The 13,402-nt window shown below is 47.3% G+C and overlaps 1 protein-coding gene and 1 gene segment (V, D, J or C); both read right to left on the reverse strand.

The window, feature by feature from the left end:
* The window catches only part of LOC100060608 (immunoglobulin lambda variable 1-40), a 765,973-nt gene that overhangs the window by 485,200 nt on the left and 267,371 nt on the right, over nt 1–13,402 (reverse strand). The window lies entirely within an intron of this gene.
* On the reverse strand, nt 11,047–11,843 carry LOC138925481 (immunoglobulin lambda variable 2-14-like). The segment is given in 2 exon segments: nt 11,047–11,615; nt 11,731–11,843. Coding segments are annotated over 2 exon segments (600 nt in total).

A 13,402-nucleotide genomic window follows, 5' to 3' on the forward strand; every position in this document is an offset into this window, starting at 1 on the left:
GGAGGAGTGTTCTCTCTAGTTCCACTGCTTCCCAAAGGCACAGGCCACCCACTTTCAGACATATAGATGCATTGACCTCTCAGACATTCTGATGTGCTGTGCAGGGAGTCCTTTGTTACTCATTGGATTTCCCACTGGTTGTAACTTAGAGGGGAGAGACAAAGGGAAGAACTTATTCCACCATGATGTTGATGTCCCCTTTCCTCCCTCTTTATCTCCTGCCTGAAGGGCAGCCTTCATGAAAACCCCCACCCAGTTCCCTGCTTCCATCCAGGGTTGAGTTTCAGCTTGGTGAATACACTGCCAAATGAAGGGTGGGTGGAGGGCAGGGATGATGAGGGCTTTGTTCCTGTTCTCCTTCTTCCTGCCACCTGCCATCCCCACGTGTGAGACATATTACAGCTGCTGAGGCATGCTTGGTGAGCATTTATAGAAAATACAAATGATGCCAGTTGAAAATATTTACAGCTGGGCCCAGTTCCCTACAAACAGAGACATAGTCCCACAGCACCATCTGATTCTTGCATATCCATAATCTTGTACCCCACAAGAGATTTTAGTCCTGATAGATTCAACTTTGGATTTCTGTCTGATTTCCTTCAAAGCAAACCACAGTCCTTTCTTGAAAGCATCCAAGGAAAACTGCTCCATTTCAAGTCCTAATTGCCCTCTCTGGGTCTGCCTGAGCTAGGACCTCCTAGAATCCAGTCAGCAGCTCTCTATCAAATACCATATATGTCCCCTGGTGCATTCTGACAGAAGGAGGATGAGTGTGGTCATTTGGAGACTCCCATCTTTCATCCACGCAGAGGTATGGTAATTTATAGATATGAGGAATCAGGGAAACTGGGATTCATTTCTCTGTGTCTGATGTGTGTTTCCTAAGCCTTTTCCAAATCCTCATGGGAGTGACGGAAGGAGGGAGGATGGACTGGTGGACGTGATCCACTCTTTGGGACTGGGTTATATATTTTAGGCATGTCAGTGCTCTCTTCATCTGATTAGATAGTTCATCCCACATTGTAAGAGAGCTCAGTCAGCTGCAAAGATTTTGGACCTGGGAGGCTGAGACACCCCCAAGTCTCTGGAAATTATTTGTCTCCCAATGATTTGAACCCTAAGTGGAGCCCAAACACTCCCTGAGAAGTGACAACGACTTCCACTTACAGATAAGGGAATAAGGGATGGATGAAAAAAAGTTATTGGGGGTCGGCCCGGTGGCACAGCAGCTAAGTTTGCACATTCCACTTCTCGGCGGCCCGGTGTTCGCCGGTTCGGATCCCAGGTGTGGACATGGCACCGGTTGGAAAAAAACATGCTGTGGTAGGCATCCTACATATAAAGTGGAGGAAGATGGGCGTGGATGTTAGCTCAGTGAAGGTCTTCCTCAGCAAAAAGAGGAGGATTGGCAGTTGTTAGCTCAGGGCTAAACTTCCTCAAAAAAAAAAAAAAGTATTGGCTTAATATATGTGTAAACACACAAATGTATTATTAAGAAAATAAAGAATAAATGGTCAAGATAATTACAGTCCTCACTTCCGTAACTGTTCACATGGCCTTAGCTGACATTTATAACTACCTTCTTCCACTACCCATTCTGTAGTCCCTTTGCCTTCAGCAGCACCTCAACTGATCATGGTTCTTGACCTAGTGGAGTGACCCAAACCTGATCTAGGCTATATGCCAGCTCAACCTTGGTTTGTGCGAGTCCATGTCACTAAGTCCATGCATAAATGTCATCCATGTCACCATTGCCTCTTCATTCATGAGATCATTGGATGAAGAAAGGGGTGGCTGTGGAAAGAGGCTGACTGGTACTGCAGATGAGTCATCCTATCCACTTGATTATTAAAATTCTCCTCTGCTCAGGTCACCCATTGGTGAGCATCCACATTGGACCCAAATATTTTCACTTTCTTTACCCATTCAGAGAGGTCTACCCACATACCCCTTCTCGTAGTTATTTTTTCACAAATTTTCAAATCATATTTTTCAAGTCCCTGACCATTCATCAAACCATTGGCTAAAGCCCAAGAATCAATTTTTAATTGCACATATGGTCATTTCTCTTTCCAAAGTACACAACTAGTAGCACTGCCAGAAGTCCTGCACACTGGGAGGAATTCCTTTCACCACTGTCCTTCAAAGACCCACTTGGGAGGACGTGTAGTGCTGGAGCTGTCCACTTTTGGGTGATTCTTTCATATCGTGGGGAATCATCTGCAAACCAGGCCTGAGACTTGGATTCCTCTGTCAGCTGATCATAGGGAACCCTCCATGAAGCCATAGGTGCAGGCTGGGAGAGAAGAGGCAATGGAGTAGGAGTAGTGACCATGGTCATTTGAATCACTTTTTCCTGTAACTTACTTGTGCCTTCAGGGCCTCATCACATATACATCACTTCCGTTGATGATGCAGTATTGCTGTGCATGCCCAGCTTTATGGTTTGATGGGTCAGATAACACCCAGTTCATGATGGGCAGCTCAGGTCACATGGTAACTACATTCTAGAACTGGGGAAACAGGCACAGAATAGATTCAGGGACACACTGGACCCACTATGAGACAGACTTCAGATAAAACTCCATTGATCACCTGATCTCCATAAGCCCCACTCTGACTGGAGGGCCACATTGATGTTTTGGGTCTCCTGGAGTCAATGGTGGTTTAGGGTCAATGTCCAGTAGTACCTGAAGAGTCTATTTCCTGTTCCCCAGTGCACAGTCACCCTGGTAAAAGGCCATTGGTCCCTTTGGGGAAGCCTGGGAGAATGATCAACAGTATAAATGTTTTCTGTCTTTTGTTTTTTTGGTGAGGAAGATTGTCCTTGAGCTAACATCTGGAGCCAATGTTCCTCTTTTTGCTTGAGAAAGATTGTCCCTAAGTTAACATCTGAACCAATCTACCCCTATTTTTGTATGTGCATCACCACCACATCATGGCTTCATGAGCAGTGTAGGTCTACACCAAGAATCTGAACCCCAGGCCACTGAAGAGGAGCGAGCAAACTTCACCACCTTGCCAATGTGCCAGCCCCAGTATAAATTTATGACAGAGTACTGAGGTCCCTCTTAAAGGGGACTCAGGCTCCCCTTCATTCAAGGGGTTCTGAGTATGTGAACTTGCTCAAGTTTTGAAACTAATTAAGAGGCCATGGTCTCTGTTTTTATGATTTGAGTTAGACTTTTGTTCCCTTGACCTAAAAGTTTTCTGTTTATAGAGATCACATAAGACTTTACTGGGCTTCCTATTTCACTTCGAGGAACACCATGATTAACTAGCCAATGACCTAGATCTGTGCAAGTTTGACTCTTCTGATTGCTGCTTTGACTCTGCTGCCCATTGTGGTAACCATACCCACCTTGCCTTTAGCAGCTGAGCGCCACCACTGACCCTGGATCCAGTACCCCAATTGCATTTAGATTTTCCAGTTGGGTGGCCAAAGTTTCCACTGTGAAGTTTGAGCTAGAGAAGAGCAATCACCAAGCTCTTCAAGAATGTTGAGCTCCCTCTCACAAATATATTTCTCACAATTATGGTGGAAGGTATGTCTTCAAGACCCTCTGTGTATGGGTGAGTAGGTCTTAAATGACAAATCCACTATAACATTCCAATCCTTCCTCCTTTGCAATCTCTTCCTCTACATTAAACCATTGTTACCAAGCCAGGTTCATTTCGCCATTGCAAAGAAAAAGAGTCAAGAAATGATGAGTCTGCAGCAAGAAAGGGATGTTTCTTTTCTTTTCCTGGTGAGGAAGATCTACTCTGAGCCAACATCTGAGCCAATCTTCCTCCAATTTTGCATGCAGGATGCCTCCACAGCATGATCAATGGGTGGAGTAGGTCCACACCCAGGATTTGAACCTGCGAACCTTGGCAGCAGGAGAGTGCTTGGAACTTTACCTACTCTGCCATGGGGCTAGCACCAAGAAAGGGTTTTAATCACAAGGCAGCAAAGCAAGAAGGTGGGAGAATGAGTCTCAAATCTGCCTCCTCGAAAATTAGGACTGAGGGATATTTATGGTGTAAGAGGACGAGGGATCAGAAATATTGGGTTAGTTGATTGGAGGCAAGGAGGAGGGAGGTATTTTGATGACCTGCACAGGCATAGTCAAACTGCATGCCTCTTCAGAGGACACGTGGCAGCACAGGCATGATCTGAGGGTGGAGCTTTTATCTCCCTGATAAGGAGAGTTCACTTATCAGGCACCTGTTCAGGCCCAGTCAGTGAGTTGGTGGTCTCAACTGATGAGGATTTTTAGGCTGGCTACTTTTAAAACTGCAGATGAGAAGCCTACTCCGAGGAGCAGGGTTTGCTTGCCCTGTGTTGAGAAACATTTACATTTGTAAGACAAAGCTCCATCTTGTAAAGATGCCTCCTCTCTGTGCCAGGAAGAAGAGAGATGACCTTATCTCTAGAAACTCTTAATCAATGCCAGAGGCAAGAACTTACTTAAGTTGTTTACTGTCTGGCAACCTCATGTAACTGACCACCCCCCCCCCCACCCCCACCCCGCCAAAATCCTCCTTTGTCTTTGGCTGAGGATAATATTTAAGCGGTTGCTTCTGCCATTTACTCAATCAGGTTTGATTCTTATCTAAAAGTTGTGGGACCGCCCAGTGCCCCTACAGGCACTGATACCATTTTAACTTTTTTACATATTCTTTCCTTTGTCTTTTAAAGAGATAACTCACATACCTGTGCCTTAAATTTAGCCTTACTCTCCACCCATGTTTTCAGCAGAAGCAGCAGCAGCAGCAACATGCCAGCACCAGCTCTGCCTGCCCATGGGTCCTGTCCCCATGCCAGGGGCAGCAGCAGCTCCCCATGCTAGCAGCGTCTCTGACTGCCTGTGGGTCCTGTTCCCACACAGCAGCAGCTCTGACTGCCCATGGGTCCTGTCCCCATGCTATTCCACACTATCCTCTAAATAAAAGAGCACTACCGCCAGATCTTGAGAGTCCAAGAAATCTTTCTTTCGACTCCTCGGCTCACTGACCCCACATCATCAACCATCCTGAACCATTTGGCGGTGGGCTCCCAATTTCTGGAAAACAACTAAAGCATCTGTTACTGTAGCGACTCGGGCACCAGGGAGGTGTTTTCTATAGGAACTTAGTGGGCATTGGATAATATCTTGCCTAAGTAGCACAGCTAGCAATGGGTGGGTGAAGCACTACGAGCCACAGTTAAAAATTTTAGTGAAACTTTAGTCACTAATAACTAATAGCTAAACTTTCAGCAGTTTCACCACAGCACTTCTGGCTTACCTAATTCACTCACCATGGGCCACATTTTGGATTATATTTCAGTCAAACAAACTAACTATTAGAGCTCTCTCTAACTTCCTAACCTGCAACATTAAATGCAGAAGCTCTGCTTAGTGAGCCCGTATCAATAAATTCAACCTGATCCAATTTGATGTTCCTCCCACCATTATCCCACATCCTTAGGAGCCATTCCCACACATGTTCTTCGGCTTTCTGTCTGTATAAATTAGAAGAATCAAGTACTTTTCTTAGAGTGTAGGACATCTCCCTGTGGGTCACATTCTGCACCTCCCCTTCAGGGACCCGCTGGGATTTGAATCTAATTATAGGTCTACAAGCAAAGAAGGGTGGTGTGGGTGGGGCCCAGGGAGAATCAGCATTGCATCCCATAGCAATGGCCTCAGGGAGGCCATTGTCTTTTCTCAGGCAATGCAGCAGTAATCCCCTCTGACAGGGGTGGGGAGACCTCTTCCACTGGGCATGGGAAGACCTCTCCCACTGGTGAATAAGACCCATCAGAATCTAGGGGCTCAATGTCTACAGCTTCATCAGGACTTCCCACACATCCCGATCCCAACATCCAGGATCCTGTTCTTTCCCAGTCAGTGTCCTCACTTTGACAGTAGACACCATGCAGGGCTGGGGGTTCAATTTGTGTTATGATTTACCCAAACAAAGGATGAAGTTGTGCATTTGGTTTTCAGCAGTTTCAGTCCAGCTGATGTGACATGGAGATTTCCTTCAGGGTGCACCTAGAAGCTCTTTGTCATTTATGTGGCCCTTGAGCTGGAAATGTGAATCCATAAACTCATCTTTTTCTCTCCTTAATCCAGCAACATTAAGAAAAAGCAACCCATATCATTATATGCTTAGTTTTCAAAAACTGTCCAAAAGTACCATATACTTTGCTCCTTGCTTCTTATAAGTGGTTGATTAGAAGCATCCAGTGCAGATATTTTGCTTATCTCTATAAACTGTTCATGACATTGTCTACCAGAGCTCTTTTTACTAATGGAAATAGAAGCATTAGCACCATTAAATCTAATCAAATTCGACAGCCAATTCCAGAGACCTCAGAATCAATTTTAGAAACTGATCACTAAAATTTTATTTCTCTAGAATGAATCCAGGTACCAAAATCCATATTAGTCAGGATTCTCAAGAGAAACAGAATATGTAAATGATTTATTATAGGAATTGGTTCACACAGTTATAGAGGTGAGAAGTCTCACAATTGGCTGTCTGCAAATTGGAGAACCAGCAAATCCAGTGACATAATTCAGTCTGAGTCAAAAAACTTCAGAATTGGGGGCCAATGGTGTAAGTCCCCGTCTGAGTCTGAAAGCTGAAGAACCAGCAGTGCCAATGTCCAAGGGTAGGAGAAGATGGATGTCTCAGATCAAGCAGAGAAAACAAACTTCCCCGCTTCATGGTTTTGTACCATTCAGGCCCTCTGCCTGATGGATGATGCCCAATGGCACTGGCAAGGGTGAACTTCTGCACTCAGTCAACAATTCAAATGCAAATCTCTTCTAAAAATATCCTCACAGACACATCCACAAATGAAACCTAAGAGAATATATCCTACTGGCCATCACTGTAAGAGGAGAGAGGAGCTGAGAGAGAACTGAGGTCTCAAGGCCCTGTTGCATGAGTCCTCTCTGCCCGGTCTTGGGGAAGAATCTTCAGAGCAAGAGGGAGCCTGGGAGCACAGGGAAGGTTTTGCTCTCACTTCCCCATGAACTTGGACCACTGTGGATGTTCTGCTGCTTGTATATGAGCAATAGTAATAATCAGCCTCATCCTTGGCCTGGAGCCCAGAAATGGTCAGGGAGGCCATGTTCGCAATCTTGGAGGCAGAGAAGTGAGCAGAGATCCTTGAGGGCTGCCTATTGGTGTAGTAAATCAGGAGTTTGGGGACTGAGCCCAGATGCTCTTGCTAACATGAGACCTCATTATAATGCCCAATGTCATTGCTGCTTCCAGCACAGGAGTTGTTGACCAACTGTGCCAGAGCCCCAGATGCTGAGTGAGGCTGAGTCAGGGCAGACTGGGCCCAGGACCCTGAAAAGAGGAAAAACACACTCTGATGAGTTCAGTGCTGGAGCTCAAATGAGCCTGAGGAGGAGGGCACAAAAGATCAGTCCAGATGTCACCATGTTCCCTTCCCTGGAGGCCTCATCTGTGCCTTGAGCGAGGAGGGTGAGGAGGAGCTGAACTCAGGCCATGGTGGAGACGCCCCAAGAGCACTGCCTTCTGAGACCCCAACCTTGGGCCTGGCTCCGTGAGACCTCTCTTATCCCTCCCACTGCCTCCATGCTAATCTGCTTCTTGCACCTGCCTCTCCTCACTCCCATCTGACTTGGCCCTAGATTCTAGATGTTTCTCCATCTCTGGAATGCAGAGCTTAGCTGAAGGGATTAAAAGTCTGTGACATGTATTTTCACTGTCCCAGCAGAATAAACACATGACAGTGGTCAGGGATTAGGGCCAGTCTAGGAATGTCCCTCTCCTTCCTACTGTGGAAGGTATAGTGTAGATGGTTGAGTAATTCTGGGTATCCTCCCCTGTGCTATGTGGGAAGAGAGTAATAAAAGGGTCCATAATGGCCAGCAGAGATCCATCTGCTTCTGTGCCCAAGAATAAGAGGCAGAGCTGGGGCCTGTCATTCTCTCTCACTCCTTTCTTGGTCCTCCTCACTTGGATTGGGCCCTCATGCATCCCTTTGTTCCCAGGCTCTGCAGTGGCCTGAGGCCTGCAGACATTAATTGGCACATCTGGACAAAGATGAATCCAAGCACAATAGGTATGGGATACCCCTTAACTCTGTGTCCCACTTACCAGGATCTTAGGGGCAACACCTACTAGGACTTCACACAGGACAGGGTAAACTACAGCAAGCACCTTTCTCAAATCCAGGCCCTCACTGCCCCCTGGTGGCCACAGGTAGTGAAACCTTAACCCCAGTGATGACAGTCAACTAGCACCTGCATCCCTGGACTCCCCTCCGCCCTCTTGATCCTCTCAGCCCAGTAGCAGGCCTCTGGCGTCTAAAATCCATCCAACCTCATTTCTCTTTGTCTCCAGCTTCCTCCAGAATGGCATGTGTCACCTGACACACCCGATGACCCAGATCCTCCCACTCAGGACCACTGTGCTTGTCCCAGGATGGCCTTGAACAGAGTTCGTGCTCCTGACACAGCTCTGGGATGAGGGCTGAGGAAACATTAAAGGCTAAAGAAACCAAGTAGGAAGGCTGGATGAGACAAATGGGATGAAGAAAACACCAACTGGATTCTCACAATGTTGACAGAGAAAATATCCTTAAAGGCAAGAGCTCAGTAGGATTGAGAACCACCAGATAGAGAGCAGGAGTGGAATTCCTGTGTTTGAGAACCTGGGAGAGGATCGGGATGGGCCTTAGGGTGCCAGCTGCACAGATCTCTCCCCATAGTGTGTCTGCCCATTACACGGGACACATGATGTTCTTTGTCGTGCCCCCTATGTAACACATGGAGATGACCTCACCTCAGAGCTGTGTGTCTTCCTGAGTGAAAATCTCCACCATCCAAATAGAGATGCTTGAATTGGTGTGTGTTCCTAGACAGAGGTGGGTTTTGGGACCAAGGAATCAGGACTGACTCATCTTTGCCAGGTGGACATGGAAATGTCCTCAGGAAATGAACCAGGAGTAATACAGATGAAAAGTCTCTGATGAAACTATTTTAATATCAATGTTCAGCATATCACAGATGCTTCCAAGAGCAAAGAGAGGTGGCTTCCCAGCAAAGGGTAGGTAGACCATCCTGATAGCCTCAGCATTGTGCAAGAGGTTATGGGTTGTTGGACAAAGTGAAAATTCTGGATTTGAGATGATTGCTAGGAAAGATAAAATATCCAAAGAGATGCATTAGAATCTGAGTGGGCCCTGACCGAGAAATTACCTGAAAAGTTGACTCTGTGACTGCATTGAATAAAAAATCATTGGCCTACATGGTCCCAGAGAGACAATTAAAACATTTCAAATTTCTTCTATCAAAATCAACCATTCCAGGGCAAGCCCAGTGGCATGGTGGTTAAGTTTGCATGCTCTGGTTTGGCACCCTGGGATTCACAGGTTTGGATCCCAGGTGTAGACCTAGCACCACTTGTCAAGCCATGCTGTGGGAGCATCACACAGAGAATAGAGGAATAGTGGCACAGATGTTAGCACATCGACAATCTTCCTCAAGCAAAAAGAGGATTACTGGCAACAGTTGTTACCTCAGGGCCAATCCTCCTGACAAAAAATAGTAAATAAAAATAAATCATTCCCACATCAACAAAATATATTGTTTCAATGTTTACTGTTGTATTATTAGAGAAAAGGAAAGAGGCTATTCCTACAGTTGGAGGCACTGCACACACAAGAACAAAGCACACTGGAGGCTCCAGAAACGTCATATGGGAGACACCCTGGCCACTCAACGTCTAGCTAGTGGTTCTACTGTAAAGCTCCCTATTGTAAAATAGTAACCATCTCTCAAAAGGAAATTTGGGAGCATCTCAGAGGAGAAAACACTAGAAGAGGCATGGGCGCTCCCACAGTCCCATCCTCCTCTAAGTAACTGGTAAACTACCAGGCCTGTTCCTGCAGTCACGGAGCAGGACTTACCTCAAATGTCTCAGAGGATGAAATGAGCAGTGGCCACTCTGCTTCCTGCTGGTTTTACACACAAGGTCATTGTCCCAAAAACACAATGGGCAGGTGTGGCCTCTGACCAGCACTGCACACACACAGCCTTATTGTGTGTCCAATGCAGAGTCCCCTTTCCACTGTGCCGTGACCCAACTACTGAGGGTCCATGTGTGTCACTGTTCCAGCCTGGATGATTAAAGCATGAAGGTACTGACTGTTTCCTGGGGACAGGAAGAAGGTATGCGGTAAATGATTTGAAAAGATACCTAAATGGAGAAACTTATGAGGTCTGAGGTCCCAGGTAAGGAGACTGCCCGCCCTGATTTTACTAGGAGTGAGGTCATAGACAGGATGTGGCATTTTCAGGGCCGAAGCTGGGAGAAGAAGCAAAAGCTGAAGCTGGCCAAGTGAGAAGAGTTGGTCACTGCACCAGGTCATCTGGGCCGAGGCCCAGCTTCATTCAAATGCCCAAGAATTCATGGCCAGAGAGTTATCTGTACATGTCCTTAGTGGTTCGTTGTGACTGGATGTCCACCTAGAAATTGGATGGATCATTATGGAAATAAGTGACTTTTGGGGATTCCTAGAGAATGGGGGCCATGCTCACCAGATGTCTCGTGTGGAACAAAGAAGCCATTTAGGTAGGAGCTCATCCTAATGAGGAGACAGTCCACATGGAGGGCACTTCCAGGGGAAGGAATCAGGGATCTGAGGGCAGGTGCAATTCTGAGAGAGCGCAGAGTCTGTCACTCATGTTCTCACCTCAAAACTCCCTTGGTTGTAGGTCAAAGATGAGGGACACTAAAAAGAACAGATCTTTATTTAATCCATACTTCCCTTCGTTCTCATTTGTGAAAAAATATCTTCATATGTTTTCTTCACTTGCTCTTGCTTCAGGAATGGGCATGCAGAAGAACAATGCAGCAAGGGGTCCATCCTAAACACAGCCTGGAGCACACGGAGTGGAGTACGACAACGTCATTTAGGGAGAACTGAATCCAGGCTGGGCTGCACAGGTGTGGGAGAACAAGACGTAAAGTGAGGATTTCCCTGAAGACTGTGGGAGATCCACCCAAAGACACGGGTGTCGATGTGACTGTTCCTACAATTAGTCACCTTTTAGAACCACCAAACACAGGCAAAGAGGAAGGTGTCATTGTCCCCAGACACTGACATCTGCATATCCCGTACAACTTCATGACGAGAAAGTAGAACAGCTGAGAGAAGAGAATTCTCACGTCGAGGCTGCATGAAGCCCTGTCTGCACAGGCCTGAGGAAGCATCTTCAGAGGAAGGAAGGAGGCTGTGAGCACAAAAGAGGTTTTCGTCTCACTTCCCCATGAACTTGGACCACTGTGATAAGGATCAGCATTGATATATGAGCTACAGTAATAATCGGCCTCGTCCTCAGCCTGGAGCCCCGAGATGGTCAGAGAGGCCGTGTTCCCAGACTTGGAGCCAGAGAAGCGATCAGGGATCCCTGAGGCTCGAGAACTGGCACTATAAATGAGGAGTTTGGGGGCTGTGCCCGGGTGCTGTTGGTACCAGGAAACATAGTTATAACTCCCAATGTTGCTGCTGCTTCCAGCACAGGAGATGGTGACCGACTGTCCCAGAGTCCCGGACACTGACGCAGGCTGAGTCAGGGCAGACTGCGCCCAGGACCCTGGGAAGAGAAAAAACACTCTGGTGAGTTCAGTGAAGGGCCCAGCTGAGCCTGAGGAGAAGGAGACAAAGCATCAGCCCAACTACCCCCATGGTCCCTTCCCTGCAGGTCTCACCTGTGCCCTGAGTGAAGAGGCTGATGAGGAGCAGAGCCCAGGCCATGGTGGAGATTCCCCAACAGCACTGCCTTCTGAGACCCCAACCCGGGGCCTGGCTTCCCCAGACCTCTCTTATCCCTCCCCTGGCCTCAGAGGAGGGAGGGGCCTCCATGCAAATCTGCTTCCTGCACCTCCCTCTCTTCACCCCCTCTGACCTGTCTCTTGATTCTAGATACCTTTGCATCATTGGACAGCAGAACTCACTCGTGAATTAAAACTTCCTAAAATGTTCTGAGTCAGTACACACTGAGTACGTAATACTATGCAGAAATGGATTGAGGCCAGAGATGTCCCTACCTTTCCTGTTGTGGAATCATGGTTTTTCCTGGGTGAGAAATCCCTGGACTCCTCCCCATGCTGGGTGGGGAAAAGGTGAGGACAGGGCAGGGTCCCAGGCTGGCTGATAGATCCAATTGCTTCATTACCCTCATATCAAAGGCAGAGCTGGGGACCTGTATCCCCTCAATCCTTCCCCCTCAGTTAGGAGGGATCCTCTGTGTCTGCAGTGGTTTGAGACTGAGGCCGGAGGCTGATCCCTGGGGATTTATCAGCACTTTGAGAGGAAGATTTGTTGGGGCATAACCACTTCAGGACATAAGAGGGGGTCAGAGAAGAGCAGCTCTTGGAACTTCATCCAGAACACAGCAAGCCTAAACAAGGACCTTCCCAAAACCAGGCCCTCGCTGCCCCCTGGTGGCCTCAGATAGTGCAGTGCAAGCACCAGGGAAGGCAGCTGAGTGGGAGGGGAAAATCTCTCTTCCCCTCCCCTCCTCAACTCCCTCCCCATCCAGCTCAGTACCAGGCCCCCTGATCCCTTCTATTTCCTTCTATGCTCAGTTTCCATTGTACAATAACTGAGTCCGGAATAGAATGTGTCACTTGGTAAATTAGCTGGCTCCTCAGTCACCTCAGGACTATATAGGATGTCCCACCACAGCCTCACATGGGGTAATTGCTTGTGAGGCAGCTCTGGGCTCAGGGCTGAGGAAACACTAGAGGTGAAATAAACAAACCCCAGTGGGTCGGGAGGATGAGAAGAATGAGACCAGATGAAGAGGGATTGGCTTCTCGATGTGTGGAAAGATAAAACACTGCCTGAGGAACAAGAGCACTGTAGGACTGAGCAGAACTTAATAGAAAGCAGGGGCTGGATTCCAGAGTTTGAGGATGTGGGAGGAGAGCACTGGGGTCAGATTTGGCATGAGGCCCCCTTTCCGGGAACCTGTCCTCAGGGGCATGCTTTGGTGTCACTGGAAACAGGGGACTTTTCTTCCTATTGTGCTCTTTGTGCACACTGAGACAACCTCACCCCAGTGCTGTGCACATTCCTGAGGCAAATTCTCTTCCACCCACAGAGATTTGCTTGATCTAGTGCATTTGTATCCAAGGGAAAGGGTTTGAGGGAAAGATTCTAAGAAGGACTGTCTGTAAAACTCGTGTAAAAATTATGGAAAATCCTCAAGTGAATTCTCTTTTCATTTAGAAAAATGCCCAACCTATTCACTTGGCATTTCAGTCATCACGTGAACTGTCTGTTGCCCACAACTCATCCCACGTCCCTCTTCTCAGACCCCAGTGGATGATTCCTCACCCCCAAAGGATTTTTTTCTGGTCCTATACTTGGCCAATT

This window comes from Equus caballus, chromosome 8 (assembly GCF_041296265.1).
Source record: "Equus caballus isolate H_3958 breed thoroughbred chromosome 8, TB-T2T, whole genome shotgun sequence".
Lineage (NCBI taxonomy): Eukaryota > Metazoa > Chordata > Mammalia > Perissodactyla > Equidae > Equus > Equus caballus.